Consider the following 22,865-nt stretch of genomic DNA (forward strand, 5'->3'; position numbering starts at 1 on the left):
CTAATGAATCACAATTAAATGTTTTCCAACAATTTGAAAAACTTGTATGTGAGGCAGGCGTTGTGTGGAACTGGCCGAAACGGGAACAAAATGCCGACTGCTAAAAATAATTAAGCGACCATTGCCAACGCAAACAGTGCTAGACAATAATCAAATCGAGGGGGCGTGGCGGACTTGCCAGACTAGGGAGGAGAGTTGTGTAAATATGCTAGTTGGGCATTGTTTGCCTCACATTGCGTATACGACGTGTATTGCGATAGAAAGTAAAGTACCGCCTGTAAATTGCAAATGTTAAGTGCGTCAACATGGGGCACATGAACCTTATTCGCCCCCGACCGAAGTCCCCTCCTTCAGCTTAACACCATGCCACCACAGATGTCGTGGCATAATGACGCCAACAAATCGACGACAAATGTGCCGCCAGTTATACAACCCTCCATTACACCTACCCACTTATCCACCACCCCTTCGTGGGGACTGTAATAACAAATATTGGTCGCTGGTGAAGTGCTGGCGCATTTTCAATTGCGTTGCGATATGGGGTTTTTGTTGATATCTATCAGATACTTGCCACAGTCCTTGTATTATTTGCCACCGAGCTATTTGTCATGTGACTTTCGTGCTGTTTATTTTGCCAGTGAAATGCATTCCAAAGTGCTTCAGCATTACTTAACAATGCAATTGAAAATGATGTGTGTGCTCTACCATCAAGCTGAATATGATCGATTAACGGAGTTTCATAGTAAGTAGATTAAAAAAATATAGTTTGATTCGCACTACTTTGCAACGTTCAAATTGAAGCCAGCACTTCAGCTCGTCTCGAATTTGGTGTCAATCAGTTAGCGGAAGGATTCCTGTCAAACTCATTAGGCAGCAAAAGTAATCTGCATGTCGCCGGCATTTGCCGGTCAAAGCCAATGATTACAATCAACATGGTCATGGAAGAAATGCAATTGGCGTTAATGCCAGTAAACTAGTACACACAGTACAACTGTAACGCAGTCATTGCCCCAATTGGGATGACACGGCAATCGATTTGTGCTTTGATTGACTCAACGAAATGCAAGCGATTTGATTTGTTTGTGTGGCCATGTGCATGTGAGTGTGTGGATGTGCCAACAAAATGGCGGTTCTGGCAATCACATGCCTCGGACCATAACGCATCGAAATTAACAAAAGTCAACGCATAGTCAATTACGGGTAGGCGATGTTGTTGACCATGTCGTGGACATGGCGTCTCATCAGCCAAATGGTTGACTGCCTGTGCCTGGCTCTCATCCCAGCGTTGGTCAACACACACTTATCGTAAAGTACGCACCCACGCACACTTGTGCAATCGTAACCAATTTGCGGCAGGATTTTCCGGCTGTCCTCGATGGAGTTCTGGGCTCGTAGTTGCCGGCTTGCATGCTCAATGCTCATTGATCGCTGCACAAAAGTTTAGAAATAATTAGTAAACTTTTAATTGGAAACTAGTACGCAATGGCAAATCGATTGGTTGCATTCCTGCAGTTCTGCAATCAGGCCCCCTCCTTCCCCCATTCCCCTTCCGAGCTGCCTTCCTCTATTCATCCAATCCCAATGGCTGGCACAGTCTATTATTGAGTGCCCGGTCGCTTTTTTGGTTTTTAGCCGATGATTTTCCGAGTGCTTTTTACTTCGATTGCATTTTCGGTGTTCTTTTGATGTTGTTTCTTGTTCCTGAAGTTGTTTATTTTTCCTTGTTATTTTTGTTATTGTTTTTTGTACTTCACTGTTGTTTCTGTGTGTGTGTGCGCGCGTGTGTGTAACTTTATTTCGTTGCAATTTTATTCCCATGAAATTTGTGGCTCCGCACAAATTTTCAAGTCTTTGTGGCTTACAAGGATTTCCTAACGAAATATGCACTGCATGCTGTTTGGTTAGCAGTTTCTGCAAAACTTTATGGCCATACTTTCAAGAGGAATTGGCACTGGAATGTCGGATAAAGGCGCGGGGACGCGGCGGCGAATGCGTGATATACTAAATTAGCCAACAAAACAGCAACATACACTCTTGCACGCCATACGACACTGTGCGTATACGTAATGTTACGGATTGTAAGTATTGAGTTTAAACTGCTTTTTTCTTCTTTTTTTTTTTTTAGCTTGCATGGCAATTTGAGTCAGTGTACGTTAGCTATAAATATTTTTACTCAAAAATATTGTCCGTTTGGGAAAAGTTTAAAGTTCAAATAATTTTGAGATTATTTTTTAGCCTTTTGTTAACTTTAGCCATTATATTATGTACATTGTTGCAGTCTTAATAAATCATTGATTTCGGAGTCTATATGAACTTCAAGTATTTAACTTAAGGTAAACGTTTAAAATATGTGACATTTAGTCAAACGAAACTGTCGTTTACTATTCGCAACTCAATTTGGGGAAGTCACTTGCCCTGGAAACTTAGCACAGTTTCTTCTACTTCTTCGTAGCAAATTAGATTATTGTCTATTATATTTAGTAGAACACGGTAGATGGAAATTTGTGCAGTGCACTTTAAATCTTAAACGTAATTTAATTTCCAATGCAAAGCAACATCCGAGGGTAGAAAAAAGCAAAATAAATGCAACGCACCTGTGCAGTTGCTGAGGTGGCGACGCACCTGCCGCCGGGAGACGGGTAACGGAGACATGGAAAAGGGATTGAAGCCAGACGCAGACATACACTGGGGTGCATATTAGCAGTAAGGACAGCTCCCTTTCATCCATTGCGATGCGCAACACTTGCTTACCATTATTTATATACATATATGCGCATTCAAGTTTCTAAAAAGCAAGCGGGAATGCTGCCGTAACTACTGATTTACTACACAATACTTTGGCGGTTCATCTTTTTTTCTGGATTAACTGAAAAAATGTAATTGAACATAGTTCACTGCAAGTCAGAATTTATAATTGAAATGTGTATATTTTGCTTAAGGACTTGCGAGTTAACTCAAATGTTAAGTTCTGATCGATTTGATATACCCATTGGCGCTATGCATTTTAAGGGTATGTGAAATGCTCGAGCATTCAGAGCGCATTAGCGCGAATGTTCATAGCTGTTGTCCTCTGTAAGAATGTGTGTGTGGGTGTAGGTGTAGGTGTGTGTTTGTGAATTCAACTGGCAGCCACAACGATGGCTACTCCGACTGTGACTTCAGTTTTGACTCGGGCTTTAACTGTGCCTGAGTCTAATGCGTGCCTCAAGGCTTCACTCGCAGTGTTCGCTAACGGTAACTGCCGCCATTTTAAACTCGTTTCGCATGCAGCCGTTTTTTGCATTCTTATTTCATGCCCAACGTGAAAATGCCGCATGCCATAATGAAATGAAATGTAATTTGCATTTAAACACACACCCACTCACACTATGTATATATATATATATATATTTATATATATAGCACAAAAGGCAGGTAAACTGAAAAATCCTTAGAGGCATGCAGAGCTGATCGGGTTGGGGGCTGCGTGGGTGTGGGGCTGTGGGATTTCTAGGGAGTGCTGCTCGTGCGTGTCTGGCGGCGCATTTACATTTACACGGTTGGGCCAGAGCCCACATGCATTTCATTTCATTAAAATTGCAAAAATACATTTAAAGTGAAGCTGGTTACATATTACATTCTGCACGCTTCTAATACCCTGCACCTATTCAGATGGTAGAATAAATAGGCAACCCTTAGAAAATATATATACTTGATCAGTATGCAAAGCTCACTCAATATTGCATCAATTTTGCCATCGACTTATAAACGGATCGTATAATAAACATAAAATGGACGCAAGAAAGTATTTTCTTAATTGGGTACAGGGTATCTCTTAGTCTTGACTAGAGTAATTTTCTTATAATATTTTATTTGGTTGTCAGTTGCTGCTATGATTTTTGAACTTTTTCATATTGCCAATAAGAACTTCTTCTCTAACAAATTATTTTTCATTTAATTAATTTTTTATGCATCGTAACCTTTGTGTGAAGATTTTTATGGCTATGCCGTAAACGAATATGCATTTTGATATATACTGTTCATATGGAAATACGCAGCTAATAACATTATCCTTGCCTTGTATCATATTTCAAATTCGCATGCGAGCACATGTTAACAGTTGGTTTCAATTTCATTTGCAAAAATGCAAAAATGTAAAAATGTAAAGTAAATCATTGGTTCAGTTTTGGCCCATCAACCTTTCATTAGGGGGAGCCAAGTTACCTCGATGAGCACTGCTGTCTACTTTATTTTATTGGCACATCAGTTCAGCATCATATCAAAGCTGATTTTAGTGTATGTTTTTTTATTCACCTTCAAACAGTCGTGGCAATTTAGAATTTTAAATTTTGTTGTTATTTTTTTCATCGTATCGGTGTTATCTTTTAGGACATGTGTTGATTTCAACAATATTTCATGTGCAGTTTTCAATATGTCAAGTTATGCGAAATGCATCTGTCAATACCACATCCGAGTTTTATAATTGGCTATATTAATATGAGTGTAATGTACATAACGATTGTATATTTGATAATATCAGTAATTTCTGCTTCAGTTATGGAAATGAAAATTTAAATATATATTACATAACTAAAAATACCTAAATACTTTATCCATTAATATTATTTTGTAATATTATATGAACATAGTGTGAACTTACTTGTGGTACAGGTATTTCAAAGTCAAGCATTTGGCAACAGCATTTGGGCTTGTTTTCATTTGCTTTTCAATTGCAAACTATTATTTTTTAACGAGCTAACGAATTCGGTAGATTGAACACAAGTAAAGCGTAAAACTGGCCAGTGACAAATGCAACATGTGCAAAATATGTTTATTTACTATATAAATGGATTACGAGACCATCCAAAGGAGCTGCGAATATTTAGGTTTCATATCAAAAATTGACAATAATTCGATTTTGCACAAAACGAAAATATTTCCTAGAGCACTTGCAATTTTTTTAAGGCAATTTTGTGTTGGCGTATATGGTACGATTAGTTCGGTGAAAATAATTGTTTAACAAGGTATATTATTGGCTTATTTTTTGTTGTGTCAATAATTTGACTACCCTTATTTTTTGTTGTGTCAATAATTTGACTACCCATATTTGCTAGGTATCGTAATATTGTTAACTGACCTTTATATACAGTAATTAAAAAAAAAATCAATTAGTATTTTTATAATGTATTATAACAATTTATTAAAATAGTTATAACAAATTATTATACTATGTATAATATATAGGATATAAGCATTTTATATTAATTTAACTTTCATCTGCACAACTATTACTTAACTGAGATAACTTTTCGACACTGTATGAATTTAAAGAAATATATCAATGAAAAATGTAAATAATAACGTTAATTTCTTTATTCAGTTTTTTTCATCTCTACATTTGAATCAGCATTTAAAATCTTCTAACAATTTCAGATAGATAGTTAGAGAGTTCTATTTTTTTAAGACTATATTTTTACCTGATTGTTGATTTGAATTCTTCTTTTTCTAGGTTGCTGCTTGTATTAACCTGAATAGAATATGCACTTTTCAATTTATTCAACAGCGCTTGAATAGTTAGTTCTTTGTGTTCAATTTCGATTTTTGGGCTTCAATAGTTGACTGCATTTTCATCACATATAATAAAAGCTGTTTCAATTTAAGAAACATAAAGGTACCACATTTACAATGCATTTCTGGGGTCGTGCACTGTAAGAGAAATGTGAAAATCATTTTGGAATTGCTATTGAAACATATAAATTGCTTAGGAATTCGCTATTGCTAGCGCCAGCGGCGTGTTGAGCATATATTGAAAGTTACAGAAATATTTCCAAACGTGCTCTATTAACAAATTATCTTATATGTAAGTGGTCTTCGAACAGATAATATGAACTTTGAGAGCTCAAATATATTTACTTTATGTATACTATATATTTGTTCTATTGGTAACTAATCGATTGTGTTCTTTGAGCTTAATTTTGTAGGCTTTTGAAGCTACACAGCAGTCAATCTTTATTTATATTAAATGAGGTTTAACCTGGCAGGCCAATCAATGTTCATATTAATAGACCTCTGGAAATCAGTTTTAGGTTTATAAAAAAGAAAAATAGTTTTGTAATACAAATTTATCTATTTTTAAGTAGACAAACAGTAGCATACATATAATATATAATATTAAGTTTATTTCTTTTGTCGATAATTGCTGCCGTTTCTCAAATATTGATACAAGTAGATTTCAGGGTACAGGCTTCCATTTGATATATTATGATTATACTGATGATTGATATATCTATGATAAGCAGCAACTTCATCAATATCGGATAAGAAACATCAAACTTATAGTCGAAACCGTAATCACATATTGATCTCATTTTCTGTATGCGTAAATTTCGTTGTGTGTATTCTTCAGCGCTCCGTCATCTGCAATTCCGTGTACGTATGTGTGTATGTACGTATGTATGTATGTACGTATGTATGTATGCATGTATGTATGAATTTATGTATGTTTACGTAACCGATTGTCGCAAGCCGATGATTTCAGTTGGGGCTTGTATAAATATTCAGTGCCTGCAATAAGAAAAGAGTGCACTTGCACACCTGCTCACATTTGGGTGTTCAAAACATTATAAATGAAAATTTGGCAATAAGAATGGAATAGGTTTAAAAGCTGGGTTCAGGGTATATCGAATTCGAGCTCACTCCACTACAGCATTCATAATTGTTTTTATATAGAAATTAATAACGTGATCCGATGACAATTACTTTTATATATTTTTTCTTTGCATATCTAGCTGAAATATACTTGAGAATTTGAGAAGAAGAAAAACTGTTGCTTATGTTATTTTTTGTTACTGGCATGTTTTCTATTTGGTCTGTTCGCATTTCCGCCCGCAGCGAGACATTCAATTTGGCTTTTTGGTGGACGAAAAACAGTTGGCTGAGTGTTTGCATAGTTTACCTTTAGGAGATGTGCACAAGCAGTTGGCCACGCCCCCATCGTATGCCCGTAGCTTTTTATTTTCGAATTTTCAAGCGTCTCGTTTTTGGGGTTATTTATGCGGCAACCTTTCGGCCAGTCTCCGACCACACTTTTAATGCTATTTGCTTGCCATTTGGGCCAATAAATCATTTTGAGCGCAGATAAGTAATTTTTACAGCACAACGTCTACTTTTTCTTAGCGGCGCTGCTGGTGCACTCTGCTTTTCTTCGTTTTCCCCCCTTGTGATTCAGTTCTTTTCCGTTGCCTTTTGCTTTCACTTCCCATAATGTTTTTCTTAGCAGCAATATGATTTTGGGTCTGTTGTGCCATCGTCTTAAAAAATTCCTTACCACTGCGGGTAGCAAGTCTTTTGATTCATGACGTTGCTGTTTGGGCCAAACATTTCACGAAATCTGAATGGTATACTAATGGAAGGAAGAGGGAGACGAAGGGGCTTATAAGTGCGCTCTTGTGCGTAAAATTATTTCAACTGGCAACGAGTGCAGACAGAGAAGGTTGCCTCTGTAAGCACTCTTTGCTTATAAATGACCTTTATCAAAACGGTGCAGTTATTTCAAACTTATTATGAAATTGCAATAAGATATCTGTTTCTATTTATATTTATAGTTTTCGTAAGCTAGAAAGGGAAGAAAATAAAAGAGATATGCACAGTTTTTTCATTAGTTATGTTTCCAAATATCATTTACGTGTAAGATGTGGCTTCGATTCCTTTCCTTTTTGTTTGTTTTAACTTCTTAAAGGTATAAGAAATCAGTACTAATTCTGTATACTGTAAATTATTAGGGGCACTCAGCAACAACAAACTTAGTATTTGAATGAGTTTCTGCTTTTGTAGTTCGGTCTTAAAGTACATATTCTAGTTTATCCTGGTGGCGAGTCATTTTAGAAACTTCACCGCCTAGTTGTGGAATATTTGATTAGCTCTGGGAACTAACTAGTATATTGATGTCACTTGCTGCCGCAAGCTAAATATTAATATTAATGTAATTTTAGCATCTGCGCTAAGGATTGCATAAATACGCCCAATCAAGCGTCGTATAGTTGCGAACACCTGCGGAAATAAACAGGCAGAGAAATGGATATGTATATATATATATATATACATATATATATGTATATATATTGGTAGAGAGATAGAGAGAGAGTGAGAGTGGCTGCGTATCTCACGGCATTTCACAGGCAATTTGTTTGTGGGCGTTGTTGCGGTAAAGTGGCACGCATTAGGCGGTCTGATTGAAATTTACGCCTTCAAGTTTTTGGGATTCTGTGGTTGTATCCCTCTTAGAGGGAGTGTCAATGAATTTCGAAAGATTGCAAGTTAAAGCACATTAAAGCATTTTACAAATGATTTTGGACAAGTCGGCGAAATCTTTTAGAAAAGTGAATTATGTAACTGGCTCAAAGTAGACCGCAAATTTATTGAAGTGGCGAGAGGATGTGACTTTGTTCAAACGCGCTTCCAAATTGATGCGACGAGTTTATAAATTTTTAATAAAAAATATTTAAAACTTAGGCCAATATTTGTTATTAAAACTTATGTTTAATTCATCAACCCTAATTTCGGCATGAATTTGAGAATCTTTACCGGGTTGAGGGTTTCTATATCCGCTGAGTTTAAAACATATTTGCCTGCGATACAACTTATTTTCCTGGCTAGGGCGATACTATCTACTATGATGTGCTTTGACTCTTATTTAAATAAATATTTTTTGTTGTTGGTATGAGAAATGAAGAAGAATATGAATTCTGCATACGAATCGTAGAAAACCTTGATTTAGAGCTATTTGTATGATTTCACAAACAGTCAAAAAGTATCCAATATGCAAACAGTTTTGTTTTAACCTTTTGTTTGAAGTTTGTTTTTTGTTTTTCATGGCTGAAAATATTTGCTTTTCATTCTCACCTGTTTCAAAATTTCTGTGTTCACTTTACGACAAGACGCATTTTCTGCTTTGACTTTATAAGGAACTTAACGTCAACCTGGTAGCAGTCTCAACTATTTGATGACAGCAGCTGCGGCAACAGCAACCGAAGCAAATACAAAAACTTTCTTTAACGAATAAAAAAAAAGTTATTGCATTTGGGGCGCCTACCATCAAAACGTATTTGCTGAATGCACATTCTTTTTGTGATACTCCAATGGAAAATGGAATAAAAGGGTATAATAAAGTTGTGGAAAATTATGCATCTGTGACCACATATGGCATATATATTGTTGATCATGTCCGTCTCCCGATATACCCTTAACCCATAAATATATCATAGTTTAATTGTTAAATTTCCCTTTAAACAGTTTTGTACAAGAACTACGAGCCCAAACTGAAATTACAGGCTTGCCACAAGTGTTTGTAATGATAGTTGATAATGATTGATAATAAATTAGATCAAAATGAGAATATATTTTCGACTATAACTTGCGGTTTTCTTATCCGATATTGCTGTTCAGTTGATCAATAATAGGCATTTGCATATTATGTATCGATATTTGAGAAACGGAGGTAGTTATCGAGAAAATTAAGCCAACTTTTTTTGCCTATGTTACACGAGAACTTATATTCCAAATTTGAAATTTCAAATCTCTGAGATCCGCGTGTTCATACAGACAGACCGACATGGCCGTATCGACTCGCCTGTGATCCTGGACAGGAATACTTTATGGGGTCGGAAATAGTATTCTTACTTGTATTTTGTACACTTTTAAATATGTGGCTAAGGTTCATATTTCTCAAATGGAACGATTTAAATTATTTATTGAGTTGATCAAACACTCAAAACTATTTGTGTACATAACAACAAAATATATACAAGTAATTTTTAAACTATTTTTGGATTTGGGTTACAAAGTTGGAAAATGAACTATGATAGTTATTGCATAAGGAGTTTATTAGACGCTTATTACATTCACATTTATTTACATATTTAAAAAAGTTTTCGCCCAACTTTTGCCCAAAAATGTTGGTTTTATAATGGAAGTCATTTGCTATTTATATCATGCTTAATTGTTGGTCATTTATTTTGTAGCTCCCAGCTGATTGTTGTTTTATTGCTCACGTCCATCCGTTATCCAAAATATTCAAAACAAATGTATACTGAACATATAAAAGCCTGCCGAAATGCCTTTATATAATAAGAATTCATAATTATTAGCAAATTGGAGCGAAACTGACCGCAACTCGTAGGCATGACCCAAAGAGATGTTGCTAATTTCTACAACATATGAAACGTGATTAATATTTTCTTCGTTTCATCGTGTGGTTTTTTTTTTCACTGGTGCCTGTTGTTGTTGTTTTGTTTTGTTGTAATGGTTGTGGTTGTGGCACTCGTATCCTGCTGTGCCACAATTTTCGTTGTGGCTCTTTATTAATGAGTGCCGTTGTGTCTGGCCAGGACTTTGGCTTATTTGTTGTTTGTTATTTATTATACGAGTATTTGCCGCTTTGCCATGTTGATTGCGTTGAGGTTAAATGCGTTTACTTTTGGTTTGGCCGCCCTTCTAGTCGCGCCTGCCCAATTTCAACAGCATGACGGCCAACAGCCCCAAGCGTTAAGTGTGTTCTCATTTGGTCCGAAGGGGAGGGCATGAACCTTAATTAATATGAATTAATTTTAGTGTTAATTGCAAGTGGATGGGAGTTCCATACGCTTGTATTGCGTAGGTGACTACAAGTGAAAGTGTTTTGCACTCAAAGAAAAGCTATATGAACTTAAGATTTAGGAGTAATTCAGTTGACCTAGTTTAATTATTAAATTATCAAATTGTTGTCACAGGAATAGGAATATTTGAATATTTATATTTGCATATGTGTAAAGTTGGATATATTTGAAGAGTTCGAAATATTCAGAGTAGCTATTAGTGTAGTCCAAGTAAGTACATTTAAGCATTATAGTTTGTGTGGCTTTAAGAGTAGCTTCTCATGTGTAGCCAAAACATCAACCATCAATCACCCGTGCTTCGACTCATTTCCTCATATTGTTACGTATTGTTCGTACGTAAGGCGATTAGAGCATTACTCAAGCGAGTCCGCTTAAAGTAATTTAGTTAACGACTTAATAATATAATTAAGGCGGCCGATAGTTAGGCAATTGCATGGAGCAAGCACCACAGAAAATGTTTGCAGTGCAGCGCAGGACAATTCTCAAGATGTTTATCACCTACAAATAGAAACAGGACCCCCACGAGATTTCTGTTCTCGAAAGTTTGCTGAATTTTGTGTGACCGAAGAAGATTAGTAAGTGGCAATACAAACTGCGTTTGCATCGCTTAGTTCGTGTTGTATATGTAATTAATATTAAGTATACGGCGTGTTTGACAGCTTTTAGTTGTGTACCTAGAAGGAACGGCACGTAGCATAAATGAGCCCTAAAAATCCGCTGCTGCCAGGAATGTCAAGTCAATTTTTTTTCGTTGAGTAACAAGGTGAGCAATCGGTCGACCGGTAGGAGTAAATAATAAATAAATATTTACGAAAACGTTTCGCTAGCAGAACACGTACTGGGGATTAGCTGTGGGAGCAACAGCAGCACAACCAGCAACAGCAGCACCCAAAACACAGTCACAAAGACGTGCGGGCCATCTTCCCGGAAATCTCTGACCAAAACTCGGCACAAAAAACTTTTGCTTTAGCTATTAAAGTTTAAAGATGAAAGTGACAGCTGCTGCCGCTAGCTGCTAGCTGCTGGTTGTTGGCTGCTAAGCCACAAGCGCTGACCCCGCAGCGGCAATAACCGCAGGCAAACGGCCTAGAGATGGGGCTACCCGCATAGATTTACAATCAGATGCTGCTTGGCTGGCTGGCTGGCATTATGCCACAAATCATAAAAACGCATCTAGTATAAGCGCCAGTTACGTGTGTTTTTGTGTGTGTGCTCTGGCTGCCTTCTGCGCTGCGTATACGTGATATTTTATGGGTCACTCGTTTCGCAAACGTCTCATAATTTTTTTCGACCACGCCCCAAGCGTCCACAACTCGATTCTCCAGGCAACAATGAAGGCAGTAAAATTCAGCTTGTAACTGTTACTGTATCTCATTACATTTGATTTACGGATAAGCAAAGTGTAAAGCTAACGAAATATGATAAACACCTTCTTCAACGCTTCTCCACTCGGTGCTACTTAATGGCACTTAAACGACAAAGATGGTTACCTTTTATTCGAGTTCACAGCGCACTTCTGAGATTTGTGAGTGGTAAGTCAGAAATTAATTATGACAAGTTAGCAATATAAACTGGTCCAATTTTTAATAAGTTTGCACATAATTTCCGCTGCGTTTGGTATTTATTGATATTTATTGTATTTGTTAAATATTCACAAGTTGACAATGATTCTCTTTAAAATTGTAATTAATTTGATTCATTTTTAAGTTATGTAAATGCTTACTATGTGATTTTATTTATCGAAATATGGCATATAGACAAACGTTCTTATCACCACTTATCAATAAATATTATTCGACGAGCCAAGTAAGCTGAATTTTCATCTTCCATACACAGTATATACACTACACAAGTATACTCCATATATCTATGCCTTATGCCGTCAGCCAATTCGGGTCAGTTTGGGCTTGTGAATTAAAATGTTCGCCTGTGCCTGCCCTAAGAAATGAGTTTATTATTTATTTATATATTATTCGTTTAAACACTTTCAGCAGCATTTGAGTTTTGAAGAAAGTAATATATGTTTTGGTCATATGAAATTTATTGAGTATTAGAAAATGGTTAAAGAAGAATAATACACTCTCTTGTACGCCGAAGTCAACCGACCTACATCTAAATTTCACTTCAAATAAGCAAATCGACGCATTGTTCCAGTATATCGATTTTGATTACTTGTTTTTCAAATATTGGCCCGGATAACTTGGGAAAGTAAAAGTTGCCTTTGCAAGACCTCATTTGCGATTGTTGCTGGAGTCATGTGATCAGGAATCGTCGGATATTTACAGCAAAACCAGAAGTTTATATATATTTTCTTAGTTTTACCAAAATTACTTTAAACAACAGATAGGCAGGAAAATTGTCATTTATTTGATTTATTTTCACTAGTAATAACAATTTATTAGAAACAATATATTGCCATAAATTGTATGTATTTTCCCACAGTCATCAGAAATTGAAATGCATGCACTTTTTTACTAAAATGTTGAAACAGTTGTATACAAAGTCCAATTGAATTTGTGAAATAAGGCATTTCAATAAGTAAAATGAATTCAGTTTCAGTCATTGTTAAATGCCAAAATGCACACGATTGCTTCACTTTGACCACACATATTGAATCATTCGATTTCTGCAAAATGAAATGTAAATTAATTCCTTGCGCGAATATAATATACCCCATAGTAAGATAATTGGAGTAAGTTTTGATATGAATAAAACATGATCAATGAACATTTTCAATGTCTTAATACGCATTGCTAAAAAGTTATGTCATGCATCCATTTAAACAAAATTTTAATAATTTTATTAACTCATTCAAAGAATAACAAGTGCTATTCAAAAAATAAATGACTTTAAAAATATGGATGAAAAATTCAAACAAATATCAAATTATTGTGCAACAAATTGCAATTATGGATTCATTGAAAATATGACAAAATTAAATTTATTCAGCAAACTGACAATTGAATTGAATTAAAAATTAAATTTTATTAATACTTGCCAAAGATGAGATATCGAAGTTGTTTTCAATTAAGGACGAGAACACGAAGAAAATAATTTGTTGGCTCTGTAAATATTTTTGCTGCTCAAAAGGGCTTTATTTGAGGAGTAAAATTGAAAAGAGCACCAAAGAGACCACACATTCCAAAATATTGCACAGAAATTGTGTGCGAAATTAAAAAAAACCTTCATGTTGAAATAAATTGAGCAAAATGGTGGCAGCTACTTGAGTGAAAATATTTTTTTTGGTGCTTGTAATAACTTGACGGCGGCTGCCCCGCTTCAAGTCCGCACCCGATGGGCGAACAAGAAAACAGCAAGAGCAATATGAAAAGGGCTTAAGTGCAGTGAGTGTTGCGGCTTTGGCTGGAGCTGCCTGTCCGGTTCACTTCGACATTTGGAACGGAATGCTGGCTTGGGCCAGGTCCTCGGCCTGTGTTACATTCATACGTTTTCGATTAAGCGACTATAGGTCTCGGCACGGACTGGTTGGATTCTGGCAGCCAGCGAACACTTTCCAAAAGGAAGCGGAAATTTACACAAAGACAGGATGTAGCAGAACTTGCAGTTGTAAGTGGCCAAGCTGCAACCGAAATGAGGCGAAATTGCAGCAGGCCAAAACAGGCGCCAAAAGGCCAAACACGTGGCTGTTGGATGTTGGCTGTTGGCTGTGGCGTGGTTGCCATGACTGACAGGCCATTAATTTTGGATTACCCAAGTACTTGAAGCACTACCAAATCCGCCGACTGGAGGCCGCCGAAAAATTCACAAGCTGGCTGGCTGGCCACTTAGCCAGGCTGTTAAGCATTTCATAATGCCCTCAACATGCCTAGTTTTCTTGTGGCTCTTTTTCTCCTTTCTTTTTATTTTATATTTTTGGCAGGTCGTTAACGTTAATGACAACTTAAGTGGTCATATATAATTTCTGAAAATTATTCTTACCTGTGCAACAAAGTGGCACAGCAAATAACAGCAAACGGTGTTATTATTACATGGATAATAAGCTTCGACCTGCAGTTGCCTTAAGCGGTAAGAAATAGTCAACTAAAAATGGGCAACATGCTAAATGCGCTCAACTATCTATACAGTTTTGACTACGTCGGAATTTTGTCACGTACCGAATATCTAAATAAATAATTCATTACATAAAAGACCTTTCAAGACGTAGCTGTAAATTAAATGTAAGCTTGTGAAAATAATAGGCCTAAAGTGTTTACTCAATTTGTACAATTGAACTCAAATTGAGCGGTAATGAGAGTCTAGAAAAAGAGCTGTTTTCGGCTGGTCGATGTTTAAATACTCTTGCACGAAGTTTAAATACATGTTAAAGAAACTTTCATATTATGATATCTTAGTCTTGTTTGTAACTTGACCTGTATTCTAGCTGCAGCAAATTGAGGCAGAGAATGCCGTTTATAAAGCATATACTTTATGAGGTCAAGGATGTATGTTTGAATGCACTTGACGACAAAATTATAAAATCCCCAACGATGTTATACAAATATAAGTAAGAGATTTTGTAACTCAAATAGTTAGCGAGTAAAAAATCGATACGTAAACTATTTGAACAAAGTAAAATAATATTCAAATGCAGTTAAACCTTTTGAGCCAATTCACAAGAGTGAACCAGAAACTAGAGTCAACGTAAAATCACTTCAAATAAAATTAAATTGCACCGGAAGCCGTTTTGAATGCGTGAGTAAACACTGGCCACAAGCAAAAAGTTATGGCCAGCAAAGTTGGCCAAAGTATTCGGCCAGCATTTGGTTATAATTTTATTGCTTTTATGAAACTATAAGTGTGTACATATTTTAAAGTTGAATATGAATTGAATTCTCATCAGATATGCAAATAAAAATGTAGTTTCACGCATAATTCTTGTAATGAATATTTAATTGAAATCTGTTTCAAATGGTTGGATATTGCATTTATTAAGTTTTACTTAAAAAATATTATGTAGGTAAGCTGAAGTTTAGTTTGAATCGTTTAAAGATTTTTCAAATTGTTAACTCACATACAAAAATTAAACTTCAGCAACGACAAGAATAACTGTGTCATTTTAGTTATATTGTAGTAAAAGAATGTATTGTTGTCCCAGCGCATTGCATAGTTTTTGGGGCCACCTAACGCAGCCGCCTAGTTGTTCAAACTACTTTTGCCTAATTTATCTTGTTGTCAGCCTGGCAGCAACAAATGCAGCCGTAATAGTTGAATTACTTCACATACGCCAGGCATGCAGAGAGAGAGAGAGAGAGAGAGAGAGACAGTGAGAGAGAGAGAGAGGCACTTTCACACCCACACACGCATACACTCACAATCATGTCCAGGTGGCATAAAGTGCTAGAAAGTGTAACTGGGTCGCTGGTAAGTGACTAAGTAGGCAATCTAAAAGCAAAAGCAAAAGCAAAAGCCCAAACAGCTGAGAAAAGTTTTTCACTCGATGTTACAGTTTTTGGGGGCAACAAGATAAAATGGACAAACCTTATGTGTTCGGTTTGGGGCAAAGTGTGAAATAAAGTGAAGAAAATAGCAGGTAGCTAGGTGCCTACGAGCAACTGCTGCCTACTTTTAGGCCACCAACTCAGATACTCGACCAACACAAGCAATTTGTTAGCGGGTCGGAGGAGCGTCGTGCAAATGTAATTTACTGGTTGCTCTTGTCTCACGCTTCCAAAGAATGTAGCCGGAATTTATTTGCGGCTATTTGGTAAAGTGAAAGGAAATTAAAGCTGCCACATACCAAGAAAATGCCACGCCGTACTTTAAGCTACAACGGATATGCTGCCAAAAACTTCAGTGGCTCGTAAAGTAGCTAATTCGACATTTGATTTAAAACATTTGCCGCACATTACCAACTAACCATGACTCCCATACCATGAGGAGATTGTTACATATGTACTACTAATGCACAAATATAACCAAACACACCAACATATTTATACATTTTTACATATATACTTGCATGAAAAGCCCAACCAGGAGCATTATTAAACTCCTCAGCTGCGGTCGCTTATACAAATGTATCTAAGGCCGCGAGTGCCAAAAATTGTTGTTGGCTTCTTCAAAATGTCGTGACGGCTCTTGTCCTGTTAGCAACAAGCAAGAAATTGTTGAGCCATGTCTTTGCGCTTTACACTGCAAACAATTTATGGTTTTGCCTCAAATTCAAAGATTAACTTATAGCTAAGGTAATTGATGTGAGCTTGGAATATTTAGCGGATTCTTGAGTGAGGTGTTCGTATCCGCGTTTAAATTTAAATCAATTTAGTGGCTAATAATAACTTAGTAATAATAATACTCAGTTAACATATTAGGTTTTAATTGCAGATAAAATGATTGGAATTTTTTAAATTATATTGCGAACACATGTTATTTTTTTGTTTAATATTAGTTCATTCTGTGAAACTTTTCAGTTTGTGGCAGTGCTCGGGATTTTGCATTCTTTGGCCTCGTTGCCACAGTCGTACTCGTACCCCAGCATATTCGAATCCAAGGCCCCTGGTGGTTAGGGACTAAAGTCCTGACGGTTTTGCTTCATCATCAACTTTAGAAGTGCCGCAAATCTTTGCGGTTTCGTCTTAATGGCTAAGAAATTGTGATTTATGCCTCGACTCGACTCTTGTATATACATATATATCCGTGCTGTGACGTGTGTGTATATCTCTGCCTGTGTGTATGCATGTTTGTGTGTGTGTGTGTGTGTGTGGCTGTTTGCCAATGTGCTGGTGCGTGATTTACATGCTCGTTAGATTTCAGATGTTGGCAAAGGGTATATACGCTACAAGTACATTTATTCCTTTTGATCTGCATAAAAATTTATTTACAACGATGACGGCTAAATTTTAAGAACAGACAGCTTAAGAGCGTTGGAAGCGCCATCAGTTACGTACTTTCATTACCTAATTAGTCTTAAATTTATTACCAACGATTCCAAAGGTGCACAAATTAGTTTGGTCGTCTCCCTTTTTCCCCTTTCCTTAACAAAAATGTTGGCTTTGGCTTTTGCTTTTGCCTGCTCCAATTGTTTTTCGGCTCTTTTTATCCGTTGAATTAGTTTAATTGAATTCATTTCGCACAAAACACCAAAAACTGGAGAGTTTCCTTAGTTGGGATTGAGGTATTTTGTGTGGAAGGGAGAAAGGTTCTTGGCGACAGTTCCGTTTTTGCTCCTGATAACTTTGCAAATGTTCAAAGGCTTATTATGTAATTTGGTTTAGCCAGGCATTTATGTCAATAAAAAAAAATATAAAAAAATTAAGTGAAAATATATTGGTATGCATAGAACTCAAGAAAATGCTTAACTCTAACATTTTCACTTAATTTAAACACTATTTCTGCCTTGTAAACTAGCAAGACTGTGAGTCTTCAGTAAATCTAGATATAATCAAATATTTGTCATCAGCTATAGTCATCTGAAATATAAAATGTAAATTTAAATAAAGTATCCAAGTATTTCTTATATATACTCACTTGCTCCGGAGTCAAACCTCCAAAGTATGGGATTCGTAACAGTAATGGAGGTTGCTTATTGGCGTTTCTTACTTCTTTAAGGATCCTCATAATATCACTGAAGAGCTTAATACTGACATATCGAGTGCAATAATGGAAACCTATAGTTTTTAGTTTGTAACACTCTTGTAAAATCATTAACAGGTAGTTGGAAATATCTTCCAAGTTATGATAGGATGTTATTTCCAGCACTTCTAGATTCCTTAAATGTATTAAATATGACAAGTTTTCTTCTTCGAATATGCCACACTGTAGTCTTCGAAGTGAGTTCAATTTTACAATTTGTTCCATCTCTTTTAAGTTGCTGTCGTTATTTTTGATTACCACGCTTTGCAGAGTCGGTTCCAATCTCAATGATAACTTTTTAAACAGCTGTGCCAAGCACCCGATTTTTGGTGATGTAATTTCAAGATCCGTTAATTTTTTTAATTGCGCTATAGTTTCAATGATCTCATTATCATTATGCTGGAATGTAATGGCGAGTTGATGTAGTTCAGGCAATTGGTCTAAAAGTTCTATGCTATTTATGTTTGTGAATTCGCAATTCAAGCGCTTTAAGGTTTTAATTTCAATAACAGCCATTGTCTCCTCGTATGATATGGGAACATTTTCTATATTCAAGTATTGCAGTGTTGTTGAGGAAGCCAATGTCTGAAAAAGAAGTGATATTGAGGTACCTTCATATAGTGCAATAGTCAGTTCTTCCAATTTATTCAATCCGACTATTAATTCTACATTCCGCCCGTCGAGAAATCCAAAGGCGAGCTTTCTCAATGAATTAACACTTGCAACCTGGACAGTTTCTTCAGGTGACAGTGTTTTGTTTTCTAGAGACAGGCATTGAAGTTTCGACGATTTTCGTGAAGCCTGCTTATGGAGTAGGTGTACTAGAGCACCATCTGGATTTGTTGTAATGACAAGCTCTTGAAGGTCTCTTAGTTGCGCTAAGAAATCAATGCATTCTCCATCTGAAAAGCCACACTTAAGTTTATTGAGGGTCGATATTTTGACTACTTCTGCAGTTTCTTCCAAATCAATTGAGGTTTTTTTATGATTGCTTTTGGCTTCTACGATTAATTCCTGGAGAGTTGAATGTTTCTTAGCAGCAAGTGCCTTGAATAGATATTTGAACGACCCACTCTTGTGTTCTCCTATTATGTGCAAAGTATTCAAGTCTGATAGTTCAGCAAGCAAAGCATATTCCTCAGCGTCGAAGACTTCATTGTCGTAAGAAATGTTCGAAATGATGAGTTTTCCAAGGCTCTTATTGAAAGTGATCTGTCTTCCAAATCGAATAACTGTTACTTCATTTGCACATTCCGTTAGAACGTTTAAAACACCGGCTCCAATTTCATGCAGATCATGCATCGAATTTATTATTAATGATTCAAGCTTGGGCAAATATCGCAAGAGCTTAATGCTTTTGGGATCAGAGAATCCACAGTCTAAATGCCTTAAGGTTTTTATTCTAGCAATTTGCGAAGCTTCTTCATAACTTATGGCATCCATTTCAATAGATAGTTCTTGAAGAACCGTAGATTGTTTAGAGGCAAATGCTTCAAGCAGTGGCATCAGTGAGTTGATCCCATGACTTCCGTATATGATAAGATTCGACAAATTGGGCAAATTTGACAGTGGTACGAATACTGAAGAATTTATATTGTTCGACATTGTTAAGAATAGCGCTCTTAAATGTTTATTCATATTTACGCGGCTTTCGGCAGAACATATACTGATATCTCCATTAAAAGCAACATAAAGCATTAAAACTGCTTCAGAAATGTCCGTAAGCGGATGTTCAGAGCTTATACAAAGCAATTCTAGTTGTCTCAGTTGTGTCAAGAGATTAATGCTTTTCAAATCCGAAAATCCACATTCCAATTGAGTTAGTGATTTAATTTGTGCAATTTCCAAAATCTCTTCGGAATCAAGAGGGAATCCGCTGATGGTCAATATTGTAAGCTTTGAAGAATCTTGCATTGCAAATGCTTTGAAAAGATTTTTCAGAGATCCTCCTTCGCTCTTTCTTATGTATAATTCCTCAATTTTTGATAATTGTGATGGATCTTCAATAGTTTGCGCATCTCCGATTTGCAACTCTGCAACTCTTAGTGATTTAATTTTTATAATCTCAATTACCTCTTCATTATTTAGGAAAGCAAATTTGTTGAATGAGTTTGAAAATGCAGTATCATGGTACTGATTAGATTTCTTAACATCCACATCTTTGTTAAAACTTTCAAATGTCGTAAATTTCAACTCTTTTAACTTCGGCGATGTTTGTGAACAAATTGTCTTAAATAGTGTCTTTAAAGTGCCGCTCCTGGGAGTTCCAACAATAAGTAAGGAAGTGAAATCGACCAAACTTACGAGATCAGCCAAGTCGATAATATCAATATCGGTTTTAAAGCACAACGTCAATTGTGCAGAGTTTGGGGCAAAAATTATTGAGTGATTGCCTGCGATTCCACTGAATTGGCATTCCTCTAAGGAATGTATTTTTAAGACTTCTGCAATCTCAGCACAATCAATAGACGCTTCACCTATCACAAGTTTGGAAAGAGTTTTTGGTTCTTTTCTTGCCAATGCTTTGATTAGTGTGTTTAGAGAACCAGGTTTGTGTTCCCCTTCAATATGTAAATCACATAATTTTGGCAATTGAGCTAACGATATGTATTCAGAATTGTCAAAGTCACTCTTGACCATAAATGCAAGTGTTTGCAAATTATTACAATATGGCAGAATGTCACTCAACTTTCCGCATATTTCGCTATTCATAAATTTTAAACTGATCAAGTTAGGGTTTGTCTTGCAGTATTCAGCCAATTTCAGAGCGTCCATTTTCACATTTAAACATAGATGCGTAAGATTTCGGAAGTCTTGGAAGCTGTCAAGGGGGTAGCCTAAAAATAAAATGTATATATTATATACATTATATTTGTATGTATATCTACTTCGATATTGATGTGTGATCAATAAATAAGTATGAGTCGTTAAATAATAAAAATAAATCTCACCTTTCATATTAATATCCAAGAATTTAATACTGCCTATATTTTGAATTGCAAGTACAAGCATAGTGAATATATGCCCATGATCGTTATCCGACGTATGTGAAATATGTTTTAATACAATACTGTTTAGATTGATATTCGATTTAAGTGCATCGATATACGCTTTCCAGAATATGTTTTTGTCCTCTTGCGGTAATGTCCCCAGTCGTTCATAGTGCTTGGCAAAGTCAACAATAACTTCAGAAGATTTGCTAAAATAAGTTTTATTAATCTCAAAATGGGAGTCGCGACTTAACATATCTGTCATATTTTATTTTTAGATTCGGTTAAGCTGCAAACATAACAATAACCTTTATATCCACAAGAAAATCATCAAAAAGCGATAAGAGTCATAAATGTAATGTAATACGCATTCCAGTTAGTCGATGACTATGATTGCGATGAAAATGAATGAAATGAAATGGGACCAACGACACATAATAAATTGTATATATTAATAATTTATTTAATGAAATAACTAAGTGCCACAACAGAATGAATGAATTTATGTTTATATAAATATTGATGTTTGTATATATTACTTTTTTAGCGCGCGCGTGATGTGTTCAACAGCTAAAACGCTCAGCAGAACTAAAGCAACAGCCGGCAAGTACGAGTCTTAAATTCTCTGAGAGTAGTTTTCTATCTAGCAAACGATAAGTGGTGAATCATAGGACAGCAAGAGTGAAACTAAAATTCTCTCTTTCTGTTCGTTATATATTTACTCATTTTACAAACACGGTCTTTTCGCATTGTTGTTTCGCTTGTAAACAATTCATTGAGTGAGTTGTGCTCACAGCCTGATATTAAAAAATCTATGGTTTATTGACCAAGCACTAATAAGTTGCCTGGTTCGTCATCTTCTTGCTGGGCTGACTGTTGCTGTTCATATGTTCTCTCTGTTTTTTTTGGTTCATATGCTTACCAACTGAAATTTGGTTGTTTTCTTGGTAATGAGAGAGAGTAATTTATATAAAAATGCTGAAATATGTGCATACTTTTACGCTTCAGCTTAAAGGCAAGAATTACACAAAAACATTGCATAGTTCTCGGCATAATAATTGAAAAACAATGGCTTTTGTTCTTAATTTTACTGCAGCCCATCAGCGATGACAAAACTATCAATACTTTTCTTTTTTGTTAAACCGTTGTCAGTTAAGCATTGAGGATGTCTCGAAATATTGGTTTGGGTTTGTGAAGACGAATATTATTGAATGGCATTAAAGCATTATGGAACAATCTCGAAATCATTGGGTTGGAAAGTTTTTGTTGAGACGAAAAACGCATCAGCCGTTGTTACTCGGCACAATTTCCTTGCCATAAAAAGTCCTTATATCTTGACTGCATGAACGATTTTTGCTTTGCATTTTCCAATTCGTCAGCATCAGAAGCATTTTTGTGAACAACTTGAGTAGTCCTTAAAATGATGGATTGGCAGACGATTTATTGATTCGTCATTTTAATACTTTAAGTCTGTAAAAATTAAATGGGAATATTTCTGACTGATTCTTGGAAATAAAGGGATAAACAGAAAATGGACTAGTTAAAAACAAGTGTATGTGATTCAACTAAGCTGTTACTCTAATGCAAATAGTATCTAACAAAACAAATAAATTCCACTGTATAATGGGTGAATTAATCTTAATTTAATTTTTCTCAAGCGTCAGCAAAAACT

The 22,865-nt window shown here is 35.9% G+C and overlaps 1 protein-coding gene across 1 annotated transcript; it reads right to left on the bottom strand.

The window, feature by feature from the left end:
- Positions 1 to 17,287: 17,287 nt before the first annotated feature.
- Positions 17,288 to 21,435, bottom strand: LOC116806499. Its single transcript, XM_032743144.2, has 3 exons — positions 21,155 to 21,435; positions 18,099 to 21,040; positions 17,288 to 18,040 (listed from the first exon to the last, which is right to left on the bottom strand). Exons 1-3 carry the CDS (start codon positions 21,213 to 21,215, stop codon positions 17,975 to 17,977), a joined length of 3,069 nt encoding a protein of 1,022 aa, XP_032599035.1. The 5' UTR covers positions 21,216 to 21,435; the 3' UTR covers positions 17,288 to 17,974.
- Between the last annotated feature and the right edge of the window lie 1,430 nt (positions 21,436 to 22,865).

Source organism: Drosophila grimshawi, unplaced genomic scaffold, assembly GCF_018153295.1.
Source record: "Drosophila grimshawi isolate 15287-2541.00 unplaced genomic scaffold, ASM1815329v1 contig_44, whole genome shotgun sequence".
Lineage (NCBI taxonomy): Eukaryota > Metazoa > Arthropoda > Insecta > Diptera > Drosophilidae > Drosophila > Drosophila grimshawi.

What these genes read in the sequence shown, in the direction of transcription:
- LOC116806499 (XM_032743144.2), bottom strand. Translation starts at nt 21,215, where the DNA reads ATGCTTGTACTTGCAATTCAAAATATAGGCAGTATTAAATTCTTGGAT. An exon ending in CTTGGATATTAATATGAAAG is followed by an intron (nt 21,041 to 21,154) that starts GTGAGATTTATT and finishes TTTTATTTTTAG; the next exon opens with GCTACCCCCTTGACAGCTTC. An exon ending in GAGGTTTGACTCCGGAGCAA is followed by an intron (nt 18,041 to 18,098) that starts GTGAGTATATAT and finishes TTTATATTTCAG; the next exon opens with ATGACTATAGCTGATGACAA.